Genomic DNA, 23,355 nt, shown 5'->3' with positions numbered 1-23,355 from the left:
GATTTCCAGGTTCTGCAATTGCTGCTTGGGGACTGGCTGCAAATTGGTCATCAGGTGATGAGAAAAATTGTGTTGTATACAGTTAGTTTTGCATATTCCTTATTATTATCATCATTATTAGTATTTACTTTATTGTCTTATTAAACTGTCTTTATCTCAACCCACAAGTTAACTTTTTGTCCAGTTCTCCTCCCCATCCTGCTGGGGGGGAAGGGGAGGGGTGACTGAGCAGCTGTCTCGTGCTTAGTTGCCAGCTTCCAGATTAAATCACAACACCAGCGCCGAGAACAGGGGCATGATCACCTCCATACTCCTGCTGGCCACGCTGTTCCAGATACAAGCCAGGATGCCGTTGGCCACCTTGGTCACCTGGGCACACTGCTGGCTCACATACAGCCGACTGTTGACCAACACCCAAGATCCTTTTCCGCCGGGCAGCTTTCCAGCCACTCCTCCCCAAGCCTGTAGTGTTGCATGGGGTTGTTGTGACCGAAGTGCAGGCCCCAGCCTTTGGCCTTGTTGAACCTCACACAGCTGGCCTCGCCCCATCGACCCAGTCTGTCCAGATCCCTCTGCAGAGCCTTCCTGCCCTCCAGCAGATCCACACTCCCACCCAACTTGGTCTCATCTGCAAACTTACTGAGGGTGCACTTGATCCCCTCATCCAGATCATGGATAAAGATGTTAAACAGAACTGACTGCAATACTGAGCCCTGGGGAACACCGTCTGTGACTGGCCGCCATCAGGATTTAACTCCATTCACCACCACTCTTTGGGCCTGGCCATCTAGCCAGTTTTTTACCAAGTGAATAGTATGCCCATCCAAGCCATGAGCAGCTAGTTTCTCCAGGAGAATGCTGTAGAGAATGCTGTCAAAGGCTTTATTAAAGTCCCAGTAAACAACCTCCACAGCCTTTCCCTCGTGCACTACACAGGTCATCTTGTCATAGAAGGAGATCAGGATAGTCAAGCAGGACCTGCCTTTCATAAACCCATGCTGACTGGGCCTGATCCCCAGGTTGTCCTGTACTGCCACATGATGGCACTCAAGATGATGTGCTCCACAACCTTCCCCAGCACTGAGATCAGACTGACAGGCCTGTAGTTCCCCAGATCTTCTTTCCAGCCCTTCTTGTAGATGGGCTTCACATTTGCTAACCTCCAGTCAACTGGAACCTCACTGGTTAGCCAGGACTGCTGGTAAATTATTGAAAATGGCTTGGTGAGAACCTCCGCCAGCTCCCTCAGTACCCTTGGCTGAATCCCATCTGGCCACATAGATTTGCGTGCATCTAAGTGGTGTAGCAGGTCACTGAAGTAACCAAGAACGTAACATGATGTGCGCTCAGGTAGGTGATCCTGGCCTTACAGAGGGGAGCTGAAGGAGCACCTTCTGCAGGAAGGAGGGTTTGACTTTTGTGCCAGCAAAGAGGGAGTGCATTAAAGCGGTGGTGGAGGGCTTTAATAGGGAGAGCACCACAGAATTCATCCTCACCCCAGCATGGGCCAAAGGGCTCCATGCAGGGCTGCAGGCACGGGTGACCTGCTCAGGCCCTCCAGCAGTGTTCATTCTTAGTGCTATACCATATCAAGGCAAGAGCTTTTCCAGTTTGCATAAATATATCTCTCTGTTGGTGAGCAGCACTTGTTCCTGGGATTATTATTGTCAGCCCAAAGGAGACTCATGCTGACAAAGCAAGAGCCTTGTGTCACACCTTTGGTCTAGGTTCAGACAACTTTTCCTCAAACAAGAATCTCCAAAAACAATTTAAGCCTGTAGTCAGTAAGACTGGCAATAGGGGACACTTCGCAAGCTGGGCACTCATGACGATGTTCTACCTTACCCTGCTTAGGTGTGACAAGAGACGATGCATTTCTCTTCTAATGTAAACAAAAACTGTGTGGTGGTGTACAGAAATGGCCTTACCCTGGCATCACTGGGTTGAGCTGGTTCAGCAGGGCTGAAGTGTTTCTACGCTTCAGCGTCTTTTCACTCTGCAGGGTGGAAAAGAAGAGCGCTCACAACTACTCCCCCCACACACACTCCCACATGGGAATCGTCACCAGCATGTAGACCAGATTTCTGATTAAAGAGAATTGTATAATGTCTGTCTGCATCATCTTCCATCTGCTTCTTTTACCAACTCAATTGCATATGACATTATGTGCCCCTTCATGCTGTGCTCTGGTTCTTTTGCCATGTCTAGAAAGCAGGGAGAGGATACAGCACATCAATGGCAAAGGAAAGGTTCCTTCAGTTCTTTAGCCTGTTTTTTGACTGTACACAGCACCTCAGAGGATATTTGAAATAAAGGGGAAGCCTTTTTTTAAAGTATATGTGAATTTTTATGCAGTAGCCAGCTTTGTTTGCTAGCCTTTTAAACTTATTAAGGGTTAAATATGCGCTTGAAACATGTTCACACAACCTCAGCACCCCCACACCCCAAAAAGAAATAAAACAACCCAACGCTTCCATGTCCTTTGAGAGGGAAGCGGGTTTATAATAAAATCACAAAGAAGTGGTTTCATGGCTGATTCAGAAGCTGGCAGACGTGGACAGTTTTAAAAGGGACTGGGCTTTTTAGAAGCATTTGCTACTAAAAATGTTGATCCAGTTCCTGCTGCCCTCTATCAAACAAACAGGAGCTCTCTGGCAGGACACCATGTACTCACTCAAAAAACCCACAACAGCTGGAGACAGACACGTTAGAGAGCTGCGTGACACCAAACTGTGTGGACTTCTGGGTTTATCTTTTTTTTTAAGTACTTTCCTCTGAAGTCCTATTGGAGTCTGTAAAATCATGCAGAGAGACAAATACACCATACTGCGGTTCCTGCCCCTGCTCACCCTGTGACAAACCTTGTGACACTGGCATGTCCCATGCGGCTTTGTGGTATATGTTGCCTGGTCCATGCAGTGAAGACAATTTGTAATCTGATCAGTGGAATTTTTTTCTAAAAGAAATTAAGCAGTTGCCAATTTTGTGCTGATAACCTTGAATTGCTCTTCAGCAGATAAGCTTTTGCTGATTGTCTGTAAGTTTTAGATTTTTCTTTCTCACACTTGGCTCTTTAGCAACACACTAAGGACTTGAAGAGAGGTTTTATTATTTTTTAGCTTCAAGGTGGGAAATCCCCATGAGAAGGTTCGTTTGATTATAAAGAAAAACAGAAAAAGAGATCTTCAAAACCTATAAAAAATCCCTGGTGAGGGGGAAGAATCCTCGAAACTGTTTATACGCTGCCCTTGTGTCTGTCGGTAGCATGGCAGATTTGTGCTCGCTGCACTGAAACAGCAGCAGAACATAGGTATCAACATGATCGAGTTACCCCACCCTGGTGACACGTATCATGACCAGGGTCAGACAGATGCACTTGAATGACTTTGTTCTGTACGTGTTCCTCCTCGATGTCCTTCTGTGTTTGCCTTGTGTCAGACTGCACTGGATTATTCTACCTTCTAGCAACACTAAAATGCAAATAAATTTAAGCATAGAAATGGGCGTTGGATGTGCCCACAAGCCACACCAGAGGTGGGGCATTCAGCCTAGGATAATTAAGCCCCAGGGAACTAAGCGGTCCGTTGTAGGCTACAAAAGTGAGAGGTGGGATATTTAGCAATAGTAGTGGTTTCAAAGTTTATTTTTTCTTGGTTTTGGGTTGTGTGTGGTGTGTTGTTGGGGCTTTCTCTTTGTCTGAAGGCAAATTTTAGCACACTCTTCTGCTGGATTACAGAAGTATTCAGGACATGCTTCTGGACTTTGACTTTGTTCTGCTTTGTCATTTTCTTGTTGGCATAGCACAGCACCCATCTGGCACAACACACTGCTTTGTACTATGAATCTGAATGCTGAGCTTGCAGAAGACAGTATGGTCTTAGGACTGTTTTTCATTCTAACACTTTTTTATATTGTGTCTGGCCTAAAGAGGAAAAAAGCAGCCATCATCAGTCTTGTTTCTCCTTTTTTTAATTCAGAAATGAAATATGGTAAATGAAAGTGTTTTTCGTAGAGAGCACACATAAAACAGAGTGCATTGTGCTTTCCTAAATTAAGAAGAAATATTTGAAACTAAACTTGTCTGTTCTTGTATATCCCTGTTGTCTGCATTCTCTTTGGCATTTGAAAGCTGCTTTGAGGGCAAAGGAACTCTTCCAGGAACATATTCAAAGCTATTTCACTTTTAGTCTGATAACACTGGGTTTTAAACCTTTAATATATATTTGAATGAACAAGATTATGGCCAGCATATACAGGTGAGAAATGACAAGGCAGTATGTAAAGGTAGTGTATAGCTTTCCTTCCCACTTCATTCATCATGGACCATCATCTGAGTCGGACACCAGGCTAAGACTATTCCCTACCTCTGTCTCAGCCTTCCCTGCACAAACCAGAGCAAATCCGCTAAGCCTGGTGGCCCCATCCTTACCCATGCTGACCAGCTCCTTACTCTGCAACAGTCAATTAAGGAAATTAGGGACCAAAATGTGTTTCCTTCTGAAAGAAGACTGTAAATACAAACTCATCTGTAGCAGTAGTTTAAAAGTATTTATTAACATGCATGTTGCAGCAGTGGTGGGGGTGGTTAGGTGTGTGCATTTTAAATCTTGTCATTTCTATATTTGAACGAAAACAGGAGAATCAGCCTTAGTGTGTCTGAAATGTACAGAGCAGAAACCAAAAGGCAGTATGCAAAGGTAGCTTGAAGATTTCCTTTACACACCTACACGATCTTCTGTTTTAGATCCTTTGCTAAAACACATTTTCTGCTTAAATTAACACTCTGCTGCCTCTCAGAGCCCCTCACGGGCTTTCAGTAGCATTTTGCCCTCACAGGCAGGGCACCTCAGTCTTCCCTGAGGCATCGTGTGGACCAGAGGCACTTGCCTTCCTTTAGCCAGGGGAGCCTTTATTTCTCCGCTGGGACTCGGCAGACTCCATTTCCACACACCTCAGCACAGAGCTGGCTCCTTTTCTGGTCAGTCCCCTCAGGACACCCACAGCAGCATCCAGCAGAGAGGCAGAAACCCAAAGCCCTCGTGTTCTCCTGGTGTCTCTTGCTGTGGTTCTTGGGAAGCATGTCGAGCAGTGCTGCTCCTCCAGCCCAGGCACAGTTGGCATGTTGCCGTTGTGGCTGTGCTACTGTCCTGTGGCATGAGGCCTGGGGCAAGGGCAGCAGCATGGGGGAAAAAGGACAGTGCAGTCGGTTTGGGGACCTGCCACCTGTGAACACGGCATGTCACCTTAGGGGACAGCCCAGCCCCAAGGCACGCCAGGATCCCCATGCCCGCTGCAAGGTCTCTGAATGCTGCTTTAACCAACATGACCACATCGTGTGTCTGCAAGGGACTAGAAGCCTCCCAGGCAAAATTTCTATTTTCCAAAGTAGTAAGGGTGGGCTGTGTATAAGCTCCTCTGAAAGGGCTCTGGCACTGAGACCTTCAGGCTTGTCCCATGTCACACTGATAGGCACTGCAGCACAGAAATTATGTGACATGCTTGAGAAGCTCTTTCAAGATCTTGAATAATTCACATCCTCCTTGTGCCAATTAATATATCCAATGGAGTGAGCAGAGCTAACAGACCATTTTGCATTGGCCAAAGAGCTGTCCCAAGTCTCAGTCTCTTGCTGTCCTACATAGCTGTAGAGATTATGATGTCACAAGCAGAACTTTAGGTAATGCAGGATAAATTATAGAAATAGAATCATATAACGGTTTGGGTTGGAAAGGACCTTATAGATCATCTAGTTCCAACCCCCCGCCATGGTCAGGGACACCTTCCACTGGACCAGATTGTTCCAAGCCCCATTCAACCTGACCTGGAACACTTCCAGAGAGGGCACGTCCACAGCTTCTCTGGGCAACGTGTGCCAGTGCCTCACCACCCTCAACAGAAGATAGAGTTGAACCCTTAAGGAAGAAAAGAGTATTTTCATTTACAGGTTACTGGTTATAGTAACTCTGAGAAAATAAATGAGATGTTCAGATCTTCCCCTGTCATACACAGCCAGATTTATTCCTAAATGGAATGTTTCACAATTTCCAGTGGCATTTCAGCTGTTCACTAATGTGTACTGTAGAATATAGTGATGTTTTATTACACAGCTATAAAAGCAGTAGTAATCATTATAAATGCAAACCTTCAGATGTCTCTTTGTCCATGCTTTAAATCCTTTTTCTTTTTTTTTTTCCAATGACTACATCTAGTGAAACAGTGATTGTAGCAATCAGTAAGCAAGAAGCCACCTCCTCCAACAGCTGCCAATATCCTAGTCTGTTTTATACAGCAGATGGGAGGTATGCGCAGGCTAAGATAAGTGGCTACCTGTAAAATATGGTTCTAGATATGTGTCAAACTGGCCAGTCATTTAGTCAGGAAGAAAACTGCTCAGAAAAAGAAGGCAGCTGCTCTGACCACCCACATCTGGCACAACAGGGAAACATTTGCTCTCATGGATGGATGCCCTTTTTTCAAGCAGAGTTGGGAAAACACTGTTATGCAACACTAATGCATACAGAAAATTAATTTCTATACCTTTTGTTGTGGCTTTCCATGACACTTGGAGCACCTGATCTGTACTCTAGCTGCCACAGCAAAATCTTGCTGCTGTGGGTTACCTGCATCTTGTCCTATTGGTTCCAGTCTTTAAAGGGCATTTGCCTCAGCACTTGCAAATTTCTGTCTGGCAATATCTGTGCGCTGAATTTGGTGGCGAGCTGCAGGCTTCTTGTGAGCTCAGCTAATCAGTGAAGAACGACAGCCCCAGGTGACGTATTTGACTAATTGGCAGCTAATCAAGCGTATTTGAATTTTGCATGTCACATATTGGCATCAAACTGTTAACAACATATTCATAAAACACATTTTGAATTAATTTAAGAAATGCATTTCAGGCAACGCTCATCAACTTACAGATCTGCAGGGTGGTGAAGGAGATCACATGCCTCTGAAAAATTGTATGTTGAATTATTCATTCTGTTTTACTTTTTAAATTTTTTATTTCTTTATTTTTTTATCAAATAACAGACAAGAATTTTTTTTCAAAGAGTTCCATGGTTAGTGTTAGTTATCAAAATGTTGTAGCTAACCACTAGCAACCATCACTTTTTCATCATTTTCTCTCCCTTTTTTTGAGTTTGGAACACCACTTATTATGATGTCTAAAAAGCTTTCTACTTTTGTCATGTGGAATCAAACGGCTTACGGAGTCAAAGTGTATGAATATGGCTGCTGTGAATATTGCATTGTACATGCAGTGAAAATGGCAAGCGAAGGCTTTATCTTCATCTTGTGACAGGAATATTGAGTAATTAGCACAAGTTTCCGTATTTTTATTAGGCAGGTAATTAGCAGCCAGAGAATACGGTGTTGTAGAGATGGCCTAGATTTTATTACGGTATTGTACCATTCAGAAACAGACTCAGTTTCTGAACTACTTAGGTGTGCAATTACACAGTGGAATTGTCCTCCTAAAAGACATTGACAGTTACCAGAATTGTGCATGCCACTGGGAAATTGCTCGTACTAATTACCATCATTAGCTACTTGAATACAAAATATCTGTAAATGCTTGAGGAATTAGACATAAAATGCGTTCTCTTCTTTCAGGTCAGCTGTGTATGTATTTCTAAAGACTAGGGGACCTAGATTAAGCCTGTAATTAGGTTACAGAGTTTTCTTTCACATACCTGCAAATATCCATGTGAGATTTACATCTTAAAATGGCAAATTTAGTTAACATTTTAATTTGTTTACTTTGTAATACTTGGAGAATATTAAAGCTATTCCAGTAAAAATATTGAAGAATCACCTTTTCAGTACTTTGTCCATTCTGAATAAGAAATTTCCCCAATACGAATTGTGATGCATAAGAAGCATGACATGGATTACTTTTTGTGACTCACATCTTTATAGGATGCCTCAGATTGTGAAGACAGCACTTAGCCAGCTTTTTAAGAGGATAAAATGTCTCACAGATGGAGGACTGTAGCTACACATTATAACCTTTGCTAGTTGACTGTAAGCAGATATGGCAGGAGTAATGCAGTTTGTGTACCTTACCTATGGGTTTTTTTTGTTTGTTTCTGACTACTTCTGCATCTCATCTGTCACTGACATTGGAAAGTTGGGAAATGTTATCACTACAGAAACACAACTGTAATTTTTATACTTCCAATTTGACATCAAGTCAGGTAAAGCTACTTCCCTAGCCTACATTTTCTCAACTTTCAGCTTAAGCCAGGAATAAAATCAGATTTAAAGCACATCAAACCAGGTCCCCCAAGTTCTTGGAATGTTTTCCCAGGTTAAGATGTACTATGGGTACATTTTCATGTTGTGCATGATCTGCCTACACCGTTTTCCCCATACACCCTTGAAAGCTCCATGAGAAGCAGCCCCATTACACAGGTACATACATGGGTGCCAGAGTGACAGCACTAGCAGGTGTGATCAGCACCAGGTTTTCACAGAGGGCAACCCTTTAGAGGAACAGAGCCCCTACAGTTCCTACAAACTGCATTTCGAGAAGTGGATGTTCAGCTGATGGGTTTAGGATCATGCAGCCAGTCTTACTATTGGGCCTTTACTTTCTTTACCCCACTTCTGGTGAGGTCATTTAGATTTCTTGAAATACCTATTTTCTTTTTTTTTTTTTTTCTTCCTTTTTCCCAAACGTCCCAGGATATCCAGTGAACACTCACCAAAGCTTCAGATCCGGAGCCACAGTTACCTGAGGGCAGTTAGTGAAGTGTCCATCAACAGGAGCCTGGACAGCCTGGACCCCGCCGGGCTGCTGACATCCCCCAAGTTCCGCTCCCGCAACGAGAGCTACATGAGAGCCATGAGCACCATCAGTCAGGTGGGTGACACGCACCCGCGACGGCTCGGAAAGCAGCCGCCACGCCAGACACCAGCCAAGCCCTTGCAATAGAAGAAACATGATTTTACTTGAAGTGGAATCAGGCTGTTGCACGCCACACATTTTCAAAACATTTTTAAGAAAACAGAAATGTTTTCACAGAGTCTTGCTTTTCAGAGGGTAACATTTGATAATGCCGTAACCTGCCCTTTGCAAATGGATGAGTGGCACAACATGCAATTCGTTTGAAGGAGCAGTCTAATTTTTTATTTTTCTTTTCAGAAAGCAGGTGCTCATCAACAGTGTCTTTAAACAGGGTTCTCTTAAGGATCTTGCGCTTAGTACCTGGAATCTAATTTTTTTGGAATGCCTCCAAAAAAATCATGTTCACATGCTGAGTGAGATGTTAAAGGAAAACTAAGTCCGTAGTATTTTGTATTTCACTATTTTATTGGTATTTTATTAGAATTTTTAAAGCTTTCTTTATGCTATTGTATACATTCTTAACCTCATGCACCTCTGAACTTTTCACCTGTATAGTTCAAACGTATATATATTAAATGCAAAGGTAGAATTGCCCTGAAATTCTGTCAGATCTCTTCAATCTCATTCTACACTAGGAAAAAAAAGGGCTGCTATGACACATGGAGTTTATAAGTTTTAGCGTCATAAAATAAGCTGTCCTTGCATACCACATGCTTGTACAGTTGAATTGGTCAGGGACAGATCTGAAAGAAATGCAAAAGTGCCAGCACTCCACAGGGCAGTGGGCCAGTAGCTCATCTGCTAAATCCTGTAGCTGCTTGGTACGATTTTTGGCTTGTTCCCTGAAGTGGATCATTTGGATAAACCACTTGGATAAAAGAATTTTCTTACACCAGTCCAGAAGTGCAGCAAGGCAGGATATGTGACGCTAGATACTGGCCCCTTATTACTGGCATGTTAAGTCATTGCAATGTCGAAAAAAGCGTGTGACATCATTGATGCCAGGAGTTCAGCTGTGGCCATAACAAATATATGTGCCATTCGGAATGGAGCTGTGGTTTGAGTTTCTGCAGTATTCTATATTTGGGCATTGCAATCTCAGAGTATTCACTTGTGTATTTCATAGTGAGGCATTTTGCTTAGGGTACAGACTGATGCTCTAGAAAGAGGGTCAGGATGTATCTAGGAGGAAACAGCACTGAAATTCAGGTCTCAGAGGCAAATATATGAACATTAGATTAGGTTACTTGTTCAGCTAGATATTATGCAAAAACTTGCTGTCTGCCAAAGAGTGTTATTTGCCAATACAAAGAGTGTGGGTTTTTATAAAAAAAGCATTAATTCAGAGATATTTATTTGGGGATATGTCTATTCTCCATCATTGCAGGATTGTTCTTTGTGATATACTATCCACTACTCTTCCACACTCTTTTAAGCAGTTTCCCTTTGAAAAAATACGTTTCACTCTGAGATTTTCCTTTTTATTTATCTGTACAAATACTCGGTGTAATGTTTTCCTTGCTAAAATTTATCCTGAAAAAGAATTTCTAATGCTGTTTTCCACCACCCTAACACAGTTTTATCTTCTCTTGTAATCTTGACCTTTTGCATGCTTGAAAACTAACAAAATCCCCAAGTGATGTTTTCCATGTGCATGTTTCCTACAGTGATAATTATTGTGCTTTAAGGCCAAGCTCAGGGTTCTATTCTCAGTTTAGAAACATGAACATCCATTACTAATTAAGCCGAGGTAAATGGTTTCCAGGTTTGTAAGACCTACGGCAAGGCCACATGCTTTTCAATGATCTTTAACCTGCATGAGTGCAAGTCTTTGTCACCACCTAGTGTCTGCTCCACAAAGGGTCTAAGGATTCCCTTGTCTCTCTCGCTCTTGGCCAAAGGAGTCAGCCCAGAGATGTAGTCAGACAAATATTTTCCCCTGCAGCAAAGCTGGTTCCTTTACCAGCCTCCCCTTCCCAGCTGTTTGGTACCACTTCAGCCCTCGAGCTTCCCAGCCTCTCGGGTTTATCACTGTGATTGCCTGGGGGTTGCATTGGTTTTGTACATGGGGTTAAGCTGACCTTTTTTTTTTTCCTCACCCCCCAAAGAAAGAGTGATTTTTGGTTTTCGACATAAAGGTCACAATGGCCAGAGGTTCAACCTCTGTTGTGGGCTCAGGGTGAGATAAACTAGACGCTGCTATGAGGACTCCCATCTTCCCACCAGTCTCAGCATGAACCAAGAGCCTAAACTCTGTCGAATCTCTGCCTAAAGCCTTGGTCTCCCCTTTTCGTACATTATCTTTTTCCCCTGACATTGTTGCTTTGTGAAATGGGACGTGGTTTTGTGCTATTCACCTGTTCTTCATCTGAAGGGATCTTCTGACAGGTGTTGGCCATTGTGTCACTGTAGCTTGTGAGTGCTTGTGGTGGGTAGGCTGGCATACAGGATGTACTGAACCTGCCTGGTCTTTGCCTGCAGGTGAGTGAGATGGAGGTGAACGGTCAGTTTGAATCCGTCTGCGAGTCCGTGTTCAGTGAACTCGAGTCTCAGGCAGTGGAGGCGCTGGATCTGCCCATGCCGGGCTGCTTCCGCATGAGGAGCCACAGCTACGTGAGAGCCATTGAGAAGGGCTGCTCCCAGGACGACGAGTGCATATCACTGCGGTCCTCATCTCCCCCGCGTACAACCACCACAGTGAGGACCATCCAGAGCAGTACTGGTGAGTAACAAAAAGGGAAATCCAGAGGGGTGGTGGAGAGTGAAGGCACCTTTCTGTGCACCTCCGTCAGATCAATGATGAGCTCTTCTCTGTCAGACACCAAGCCCCCAAGAGAGTTCGTGTTTCATGAGGGAGCTGGACAGACCAATCAGCCTAAAACTATGCACAGATCAAGGCTGATGCAGTTGTGGTGCCTCCTAAGTCCAAGCTAATTTATTCTGGGCTAAAAACACACAGAAGGGAAGTCCAAGGTCATGTCCTCTATTGCTCTCCTCCCCAAAAGAGCAATCACAATTTGGCAAGGCTGAACGTGAAGGATCTGGGTTAGCAGCTCTGCTGGCTCCTGCCAGCAGAGGAGGGTGCCTCTGCTGAGTTTTTCTGCAAAGGTGTCTTTTCTAAAATTTACAAGTTATTGGATATGTTATTCAATGGCTCAAAGAGACTGTTAACAGCTCTTCAGGCCATGTCTCAGAGGTGGGAACGAAGAAGGGAAAAAGGGGTCTACAGGTCAAAATGTGCATGTTCACGTCCTGCTGTTATTCCTTCTGCAGCTCAAACTATTCAAGCCTTGCAAGAGAGAAAGGTTTTGGTCTAAATGTGAGACTTACAAACCTTTCTTTTAATGTTTGAGGTTGCTTTTCTCTTGGAAATAACCATGATGAATTCCAGATCCTGTCACCAAAATTAGTGCTTAAGGGGGAAAAAAAGCAAGTCGGAAACCAAAATTCGTATCTGCCTCTCTCATTCAGGAAAGCAAGAGGCAGAAACCATTATGTTGTGTGCTTTTCCCTGTGGGAGGTTGAGAGAGGCCCTCTTTCTTTTGACTTCTCTGCATCCATTCCACTGCTTTACACAAGCTTCATTTACTGTTCATGTACTATTCATATTCCTGACTAATATTGATGATCAGAAGTATTTCACTGTACCTACTGTCTCTTTTTCCAGGTCTTTAATTTCTGTTTCCTGTACTTTAAACTTTTGGCTTTTTGTGTGTTATCTCATAGGTGCAGTTGTTTATACCTTGTAAGTTCCTTATCTCTCACTCCAGTCTTTTTTAAAGCTGCTTGGCAATAGGTTTATGTCATCAAAGGACACTTTGAATCTCTTTACCAAATATGTTTGGCTTAATTCATGATTTTTCTAAATGTAACGAGTTTAAGTGCTGTTGCCATTGGCAGCACATCACAAGCATCACAGCGCTGTCAACAAATGCTGCAGAGCAATTCTCATCTAAATCACTAACCCTTAAGAAATAGTATTCACGTGACAACATTTCTGCTATAAAAGTAGTTCTTGTATGCACGAAGGGTTTGTGCCACACCACAAAGACAGGATTTATGTAAGGTATGTGTAACTTCATTTTACGGTATTAGCTTGTGTCAAATGTATTCTGAAGCAAAAGCTGAAGGATGGGAGTTTTCGGGGATTTTTCAGTGTGCATTTGCTTTTATTAGATCACCTTGGGTATCCCAGAGTGGTTTTTTACTTCTTTGAGAATGGCTTTGTTGACACTTTTCCTTTATAAAAATAACTGTAATCACTAATCCAGAAGATAATAACTATTTTTTAATTGACTTTATACAAGGGGTTGCTTCTGTCACTTAGGAAAATGGTGCCTGTGTTTGGGGATGGTGGTGTATAAATGGAGAAGGTTGTCTGTATGGATCAGCCAAAAACACTGGAAAATCCAAAAGAGGAAAATCATTGCTGTAAACTGTCTCTTGTTTACAGTCCTTTTTTTTAGTACAACCACAAACAGAGGCCTGGTCTCTTCGCTGGGTAGCTGGCTTTATTAAAAAAACATGTGAACAAAGCTATGTTATTGAAAAATGTAATTTGTTGTGTGTGTCTTGGGTTACTGCTTTTGTAGTCAGCCCCTTAAAATGCAGACAAGAGGAATGATTTGCAGCCCTCTCTTTGGACATCCATAGAAGCATTTAAAGACTGCTTTAGGTATCCATTTTCTGCTGGGGGAATTTCACAGAGTTATCTTTCTCATTTTTTAATTCTTGGGCTCCCAAGGGCCCATCCCTTGCACTGGCAGTATTTCAGACAACTTGTCTCTTTTACTACCCAACTTACATACCACTATCTGTTTGATGGGGATTAGACCTGAATTAATTCCAGCCAAAAGCATCTATATTGACTGCCTTGGTGTTGCCTGTGGCTGGCTCACAGAAGAGAAAGAACTTGAAATGTGTCGTTGACAGTTTCTATTCATATCTGCTGGCACAACAGCTAGGGAGATGTGAAGAAGGGAGAATGGTATCTCAGACTTATCTCCACTGAGGTGATATTTCAAATGCTTTTGAGGGAGACGTAAGGGCAGTGATATTCTAAACTATGGGTTTAACATCTCCAAATGCAAGAGCTGTCCTCCTGCCCCAAAAACACCTCTGCCTTCAACCAAGCAAGGTTCTTTCATCAACATTAGCAATTCCCTCAGGGATCTGGCTTTTATTCACTAATGCACAAAGCTATGATATTGGAAATTTCTTTGATGGCTGGAAGCCCAGGAAAATGCCAACTTGATGACGATGGAAAAGACAAGAGAGCTGCCTGTCCACGGGATTCAAAACTACTTCTCCAGATCTATGACCCACAGCTTTCCAGGACATCTGGATAAAAATATTAGGCAAGCACTACGGACAAAAATCACGCTTACCTCTGCCTGCTAGCCTGTGCTATAGTGGTTGCAGCCTCAGGTGTTAATTTCCTTTTGCCAGATAGTGTTGGAGGCTTAGTTCTGAAATTAGGAATACATCTCTACTGGCATAGCTGTTCGGTTCCTGCGGATGTGCTCAATCTAGCTATAAATCCAGTGGTAATGCACTAGCTGTGGCACAGAGCTCAGCTACAGGTGACTGCCCAACTGGTGGCCTGGAGTTCTTGCAGCCTGCGCTGGACTCAGTGCTGTCAGGGCATTGCTGTGGGCTGACTGCATCTGGCTGAAACCGAGCCCCAGTGTAAAAATGGGGCTGTAGGCACAAACCTGTTGTCATCAACAGGATGAAATGTTACATTGTCAGCAGGGAAAAAAATCCTAACCTCACTGAAGTCTATCTGGGAGGCGAGTACTTTGTTTGTGAGGCAGTTTTGTATGTGCAATGAATTTTTATCTTTACTTTTAAATGAAGGATTTTGAAATGAAGAAGAGAAAATATGATCTTACCACTTTATATGGTAATAGAGGCGTTTGGGAAGTAAGTTCAGCTTCATCATGCCTTGAAAGCTAAGCAGTTGAAAAGGTCCTTTCGCCCTCACGTTTGCTCGCTCAGCATCGGTCAGACCCACGGAGGCAGCGGCACCCTGCACCAGCCGGACCCTGGCCCGGGCAGCGGGGCCCTGCAGCCTGGCAGCTACGGCAGCTCTGAAGTGCTGGCATATGTTATACACCGTAGCCTGCACTAAAAATTACCACCCATGTCATTTGGTCTCTTCAGAGGGATTTAATGAGGTGTGAGTTATTACATAATTTGATCCCAGGTTATTTGCAGATGCAACCATTGTAGCTGAAACTCTTCAGCCAACAGAGTCAGTCACTAAATGGGTAGTTTTAACAATTCTATAAGTCTGTAAATCATTCTAATGAGCTTATAGAATACAGTAATTAAGCACCAAAGCGATCTAAAGAACATCTTTCACCCACATTTCTTGTGTCTGTATTTCTGAACCATGCCTGTACAGCCTTGCACATTGCTTTGCTGCAAACAAATCTTTTGATATTGTGAGGGCTGAGGCATTAACACGTGTGGATACAAATATATAATTGAGAGTGGATATGTTTCATTTGAAAGTGATGCCTCTGTAATGGAGCCAGAGCAGTAACATCAATAAAAACTCTGCCCTAGATTGCAATAAGTATTTTCTCAGTATCTAACCTCTGTACAGTCAGGCAAGCAGGAATATCAAAGTTATCTGCAGCAATGCCATCTGGTGATTCTCAGCAGTATTACACGTCTGCTTAAAAGCAAAGCAAACAAAAATCCCAAGGAAATCATGCTTTGTGGCCAACAGGTTAGAGAAGGACTGAGAGTTATCACAGTATATGCTAATTACAGTGCTTCAGCTGAGCAAGCTGTTTTCCTTCAATTCTTTGGAACATCTGACCAAGAGGAGTCAGGTATTTTGTGGAAAATCTCTAAGGAGCTGCCTAGCCAGTAAAAAAAAATGCAAACAACTTTAAAAATAGACTTGTGCCAGGCAGAATCCAAAAATAAAATCCAATCCTGTGGAGAAGGAAGCTGTAACTGACTGTACATCAGCTGTGTCCAAGCTCTTTTGGACTCCTCAGAGCCGTCCTTGCAGAGACTGTTCTGTCCAAAAAGAAACAAGGAATTAAGATTTCAAATTTGATTTCCAGCTGAAGCTAGGATTAGTTGCTGGATCTGTACCAATATTAATATATTTCCACAGAAGGTCTGAAGAAATATAACTAAGTTAAGGCCTTCATGCAGATGTTGAATCTTAAAATAGATTTGAAGAGTGTAGAAAACTGTTTGACAAAGAATTTACATGGTTCGTTTCCTCTTGTTTCCTTGAGTAATCCTGAAATGCAGTCTGCCTTTGTAACTGCTATCAAATTGCTTAAACCAGCACTTAAAAATGTTTTCCTTTACTAATGAGGAGCTGACCTTGGAGGAGAACACTGTTTCCAATTTCAGAAGCATCTGACTGTAGCTGGAGCAAGTTTCATCTTGTCTATCCCAGAAGTCAGCTTTATGAATGTTAAGCTCCCCATCATACCAAAAAAAACCCCATGTTTATGAAGCCAGTGGAAGTTTTTAATGAGAGAAGCTCAGAACAGAGTTCTTGCTGAAACATTTTTAACTGACGTAAAGCTTGATGCAAGGCACTCATGGAAATTGCTCTGGTAATAAGTCCCTGAGAAGGAGCAGGATGGAGATGTGCGAAAGCGTCAGCCATGGAAAGGCTAATCAGACATTTGGCAGGCGTACCAGGTCTGTTTACTTATAGCGTAGTTTTATGCCAATTGAGAACAGGAATTGAAATAAGTTTGATAAACCTTTTGGATGTAAAGTCTGTATGTCCTGAAGACACATGGAACTTTCTGGCCTGAAAGACAGGAATTACTGGAATAAATATTACACAGGCCTTTACTTTAAGAATACTTGGTAGCTACAGCTGGTTCTCAATTTAAGTGATGTCAGGTAGTAGAATGTATGACATCAATTTTTCATCATCCTCCCTGGTTCTGCCTCTTTTCTCTGTGTGATTATGAGTACTGAATTTAAAACTTTTGGTCCTTTCTGAGAAACTGCCCAGATGTGGAGCGAGGCAACCTGTGGCATTCACCCTGGAGCCTGGTGATTTTGGTTTCTTCCTAAGTCCGCTTTCCCTCACACCACTTCAGGAAAGTGCTCAGTCCTTGCAATTTCAGGTAAGGCTTGAGGCAACTTGCTGAGCAGAAGTGCACAGCAAAAGGTCAGAAATTCCTAAAGAGAAAGGGTGAGAGAAGGACTTTGTTTTATAGGGTATGGTCTATTTATTTCTTCCACCTCCGAAAACATAAAGCTTAGAGGAGTTAAAAGTGGTCTCCAAAGTTATGAATGTGTTTCAAATGCAGGAAATGAAAAATTTTTAATACCCTTTGGTATTCAGTCTTTGCTTACTATTCTTACTCTTCATTTATGTGATGTGCTTCTAAACTTCTGGGCTAAGACTCTTAGTGAGGTAAGAATATGAGAAAGATTTTAATCATTCAGAACTATGGTCTTAAAATGTCTTGAAGGAATGTGTTGTCTTACTTCATGAACATTTCCAGAAGCACAGAACAACTCTGCTATTTTGTTCCAATAGCGCTTGTGTGGTTGATTTCTCCAGTTGTCCAAACAACTTGGACACCTCCCAGGCTGCAAATGGGTACATCACGCTCCAGTCCCACTAACTCTATCAATGTCCTTGTGTCTCTCGTGCTGGGGAGTGCCACTCTAGGCTCAGACTTGAGAGGCAGTCTCACCAGCACTGCACCCCCCCTCAAACTGCCTGCTGTGCTTTGGCAAAGACTGCCTGGCACGCAGTCAGCGGTCCTCAGCACAAGGGTACACTGCTGACTGCTGCGCAGCCTGCTGCTCTGCAGCACCTGGCCGGCCTGTTCTGATGCTGGGAATAGGCTGGCCATCAGACCTATAGATCTGACAGTCTCTAATGAAACAGGAAAAAACATAATTATTCAGGAGAAGGAGATCTTTAGCAGAAATCTATATCATTGTACGAAAAGAACTTTTAAGGAGATTGTTCATCTGATAGCAGCACAAATAAAGCAATAATTAGTTACATAAAATGTAATGTTTCATTATTTGTTAGTCTTTCCTTAATTTCTTTAAAGAGATGAAAAATTGTATGGAAACCATTTACACATGTTTATATGGAATGTGCCTAAATGTATTCTTCCATTAATTCATTTCCCTTGATTATACTGCACACACTAAAGTGATAATCATTGCAAGTGATCAGATGTATATAGCTCTCTGTAAAGGAGTACAGATCGTGTTTGGATTTGAGGTATGCTTTTGCTTCAGACTAGGTATGTGTGTTATCAAATGCACCACTATCTGGAGATCATTGTAGGAGTGCCCAGAGCTCCAGTTAGATGGAGACCCCGTGGCGTACTAATGCAGTGAGACAACCCTGGTCCCGCGGCTGTGCACCCAGTTCCTGCTGGCGTGCATGTTCTTTGTGTGAGTACCCCTGACGGAGCCTGAAGCCGTGCTTGTCTGAGTATATTAAAGCACCCGAACGTCCAATGCCTTGCTGAGACAAAATAACACTTCATTTACTGTAACAAATGTACAGGAGGGTATTACAAGCAAAATAGTAATTTGAAGGTTGCTGTGTTGACTGAGCACTGCATGCCTCAAGTCTCGTTAGCTGAGAATTAACTGTATTCTAAGTCTATAAACAAACATGAAACCTCCCTAATTTTGCCACAGTCCCAGAAGCAGTGGCTAAATCAACCGTCTCTTCTGCTCATTGCTTCAAGGCAACTCTACCCTGTGCCGTCCAGCTTCGGCTGGCTGACAGGTCTGCCTCAGGTAGAGGCAGCAGTTTAGCTCCAGTCTGGTGTCCTGACGGTGAGCTCAGGTGCAGGGCCAGGCTGATGTGACTTCAACAGCTCTGACTCGGCAGCCTGGTGTATCTGCAGTTTTGGGGTCAATGTTTTCTGACTTGCAAGCAGGAGTAGGAGCCAACGCACTTTGAAATCTGCCTGGAGTTACATTGCAAGGAAGCAGATTTCCCATAGCAGTGCCGACTTAGTCACAAACTAACGGGTCGAATGCGCAGCAGGATATAAAATAAACCCACAGTCCGTTTCCACTTCCATATTTTGGGAGGGCAGTATAACCTTTATCCAAAATGTTGTTCTCAGGGACTGGTCATTGCTCTAAAACAGTAGAACTCTGAGCATTGAGGATACATTGTCCTTTAGCTGAGATGCCAATAACAAATAAAGGGCAAATAATTGAATTTTCACTTTATGGAGAAACACAACAAAGACCTGAATCTTTTCTTTGTTCTGGCTTATTTCCAATGCAATGTTTTTGTGACAGCAGTGACAGAAATGAGCTGAATCAGTAAGCTGAAGACATGCTGCAATTTATATAATGCAATCACATTTTCAGTAATAATTCCTGCCATTTTCCTAAAATAAACTTATGTGGTGGCTTTTAACTACAGTTGTATTTTGGGAAGCAAGGCTTAGGCCTCTTTCCTGAAGGGACTATGCTTAATTAACACATACAGTGTGTAATAATAACACAGGTTGTTAGTTTTAGTGTGTGCTACTGTCCAGTCTTCAGCAACGTATTGCTTCCTACCTGCACTAAGTTCCACATCATTCCTTTAAGACAAACCTGAATATTTTGGTTGCCCCCAGATATAATAATTACAAAGCTCCCTCGAGCCATAGGGTATTCCAGGATGTTACAGATGAGATATTTGGAGATGATGGGCTTTTTAAAGTGTCTTAGTGAGTTTGGATTTTAAAAAAACTCAGTAAGAATTTTTAATAAGTATGTTTAATGAGTACAGCTCTGCAGGGCCCCTCTTGTACTACAGCAATTTGTTTGGAGCCGTTATATTTCATCATGTCAGTAATTCCCATTTCAGAGCTCAGATATGATGCATTAGGTACTGGATACAATAAAAAATTACACCTTTTCATGCTTCCTAAATACGTGTTTATGCAACAGTCTAACAGTAATTGGCTCTTTGAAGCTATGGTGGACTATGGGGTGTGTATATTATTAACCATTTTTTGAAACAGAGACAGCCTTTTTTCTTTAGTAATACCACAGATAAACCCAAAGGAAACGTGGCAGCAAAGAAATCTGCATATTAAAAAAAATTACAGAAGCACTGAGCAATACACAGAGATGTGATTTACTCTTTTTATTTCTTGCTGTTACACTGATCTTACTGCACTGCTTCTTCGAATGCTCAGTAACAAAGCACAATGTAACTCAAATACTGGGATCTGGAAAACACTGCATGTTGTTTTGCAAAGAGGGACAGTCTAGCTGCCATTACAGTCTAATAGTCCCTTTTATCAAAGGCACATTGTAGGCAGATGCTGGTAATCTGTTCTAATGCTGCAACCTTTGTCTGGCCTCTCAAGGGGTAAATGGATGTGTTGGTCTTTGGAAATTTTTTTCCCTTATTGAATCTGGCTTTGGTCAGATGGGAGAGTGCTAAATTGCATTCCACTTAAAATGCAGCAAGCTGTCTGAGCAGAACAATTCCTAGTTGCTCTGATCAAGGATTTGAGCTAAGCTATCAGAGGAGAAAAAAAAAATAATATCATAGAACCCTCTACTGTGACAGATCTCTTGCCTGTTCTGTTGAGAAAGATGCCTACTTTTTGTCTCTGCACGGTCGAGACGATGGTGGCTTGATAACCATTCTTTTTGCTGTAATGATTTTTCAGATTAATTCTGTCTTCAGCTAAAGTAAAATGTAGATCTGTATCCTTCTGGGAAGGTTCAGCTGGAAGTCAGAATACTGTAACAGTATAACAAAATACATGCTGGCAGATTCGTTGTTTAAACAGAGCAGGCTATTTCTGTTTTGAAATTCCTTGCTCTCAATTTCTTTTAACTCTCTTCTCCTGAACTTTGCTAAGAGTCAAATAAAATGATATACATCTGTGGCGGAACAAAGCCAGGGTCTTAGCAGACCGAAAATAAACAAGCCATGAATAAAACCCAGCCTATCCATGAACTACTAGCCCCAATCTGCCTGTCTCAGGAACTCCTGAGAAAATCTGCCACTTTCCATTTTGTGTGACGGGTAATTTACACCCAAGTGACAGAATTAACTGTCACCTGGTGCCATGGCCTTACACTGTCTTATCTCACACATTTTCCTGAACTCTCATGTGACATTTTACCATTTGCCTCTTTTTTTAAAAAAAAAAACAAAAAGGAAGACGCAGGGGAAAGAGGTATTCAAAAGAGATGGAGGTGGGGTGAGGGGAAGTACTGTGCCTGTGTTGGAAGCTCTGCTACTGTCGTTTTCAAGGCTGCATGCTCTGATGTAGGTGAAGTCAGTTATTGTCTTATTATGTACGTCCAAGGGAGCTGGCTCTGTCCTTATATGTATTGCTTTACGCTATCTCTCTGCCTCTTTTGCATGTTGCTATGGGGAAGTTAGATCATGGTAAAAGTGATATTCATGCACAACTAAGGCCAAAATGCTTATTCTCTTTTCAGAAAAAGGGAGACAAGTAAGGGCAAGAAGACATTAGTTAGGATTTCCAACACCAACATCCACCCTTCCCAAGTCTTCCTCTGGGACTTTATCCACAGCTGAAAAGCTGCATCACGTTCGCCCAAAAGAGTACGGTGTCATTTCACATATATGGGTGGTTGTGTTTAACCTCACATCAGCTACCTATGTCCTTGTCTACACCAATTTTGCACCCTGCAGCACATCTGCTTACACGGATTACCCATGGCGTTATGAATGAGAACACCCTCCCATAATCTGATTTACCTTCCCAGTCATCCCCCTTTCTGGACTTCAAATATGTGCTGCAGTCCTGAGAGCCTTTTCTTGTTTCTGTCAATGCTTACTGAGAATGTAAACATATGTCTCCCTTGTGGAAAGCACGTACTACTAAGTTAGCTGAGAAGACTAACACCGAGTACAAAGACTGGTCTTATGTCCTGTGAGCTTGGGTGGGATGGCTGAGTAATAGCTGTAGGGTGTAGTGGTACTGAGCCTGAAAGCACGTGGATGATGTTTTTTTTAATTTAATAAAATATAATAGCCCACCCTATAGGTGACACCCTCAATGGAGAAAGTATGTGTCTGTAAATAAGTAGGAGTTAATGCATTTTTTACTCTTAATATGATACTTTTTTCATAGTTCAGCATACCTCATGTCATTGAAGGGCAAAGAGTTTGATGGTTAAGAAAAAATGGTGAGATGAAGTGACAAAAGGACAGGGGAAAGGGCAAGGATGAAAATTATTTTAAGTTGCAAAGTGGGTCCAGAATAGTTTCATAAAATGGAAATGTGTCCTGCACTTCAAAAATCATTCATTTCAACAATTGTAGAATCAGTAATACCTTTCCCTGTGTGAATAGTAGATGGAGAGAAATAGATGCATAGAGCTTTTAACCTGAGTTTTTGCAGAATGCTTTGTCTTTTCTTTATTCGTTCATCGCATATGACTTGGTCTGTAGACTAGGTGGAGAAGGTGTGCTATCTAGCAAATTTTATTGTTGTTGTTTGATCCCCTAGTGTAGCTGGCTTTTGACACTTATTTTAGAACATGTTTTCTGGTTGTGATGAGTCTCCAGTTCCCCTGCAATACAGAAACAGAGAGATATGAGATGGTCATTAAATTAATGGCATCCAGAATCCGTTTATTGTGTTCAAAAGGCTGGCAAAACTAGCGAATGGAAAATATTGAACATGACAGATAAGAGTAGGCACTGGACAGAAAGCTTAAATAGCTGTGGGAATTTGTGAGACAACAGTAGCAGTGCTGGAATTTCATTAAGTGAAGAGTAACTCTTTCCCCCACCTGTTTTGCAGATATATTTTTTTATATTTTAAGTACAATATTGCAGATCAGAGGAGTCTGTTAATCTGCAAAAGTGAGACAGATCTTTCTTCTCCTGCAAACTTTACTCACTGAGGGTCTAATTGTAAAGGGTGATGAGTGTCCTCAGCTGCCAGCATCACAGAATCAGCTCATAATTTCCATATGCCTGGTGTCACAGAAACATCTGGCTCCTCTATTCACTGCAAGTGCCTTTACAACCAGAAGAGCATGAAACCAGAGCACGAATCTGTTGGAATCCAGTTTATTATATTTTTTAGAAGACACAAATGTAAGCTTTTCTAGTCCTTTTTCCGTTGAAAGCTTAAAACGTGCAACCAGATCCTAGGGAATATTATAGAAATGGTTTTCAAAACACAATTTCTGAGCAATCTTTTCAAATTCTGTGGATTTTTTCCATTATGCTGCTTCAAAAGGTGAGATCCTGGGAAATGTCAGTGAGGTAAATATTTACATTTTGCCTATGCTGTAGTAGCAGACAAATCTGCAGCACAAAAAAACCTGATTTTTACCCAATGTCAAGATTGTTTCTGTCACACTCCTAAATGGAAGAGACAGAAGGGGCGGCTGTATCTTTCTTTCCACCCCCACAATTAGCAAGGAGATCAGGCTCAGCAGAATGAGATGGAGCTATCCTGGGTGCCTTGCATCTGTTGTCCATAATATCATATTGTGAATTGATCACTGCCACT

The 23,355-nt window shown here is 42.3% G+C and overlaps 1 protein-coding gene across 10 annotated transcripts in view; it reads left to right on the top strand.

The window, feature by feature from the left end:
• The window catches only part of DLGAP1 (DLG associated protein 1), a 451,293-nt gene that overhangs the window by 340,304 nt on the left and 87,634 nt on the right, over window positions 1–23,355 (top strand). For all 10 annotated transcript variants that reach the window (XM_075416406.1, XM_075416413.1, XM_075416410.1 and 7 more), the window contains 2 exons: window positions 8,686–8,863; window positions 11,330–11,570. In XM_075416406.1, coding sequence (XP_075272521.1) covers window positions 8,686–8,863; window positions 11,330–11,570 — 419 coding nt within the window. The remainder of the gene's footprint in view (window positions 1–8,685; window positions 8,864–11,329; window positions 11,571–23,355) is intronic.

Source organism: Opisthocomus hoazin, chromosome 3, assembly GCF_030867145.1.
Source record: "Opisthocomus hoazin isolate bOpiHoa1 chromosome 3, bOpiHoa1.hap1, whole genome shotgun sequence".
NCBI classification, from domain to species: domain Eukaryota; kingdom Metazoa; phylum Chordata; class Aves; order Opisthocomiformes; family Opisthocomidae; genus Opisthocomus; species Opisthocomus hoazin.
This window is presented reverse-complemented; position numbering and strand designations above follow the sequence as displayed.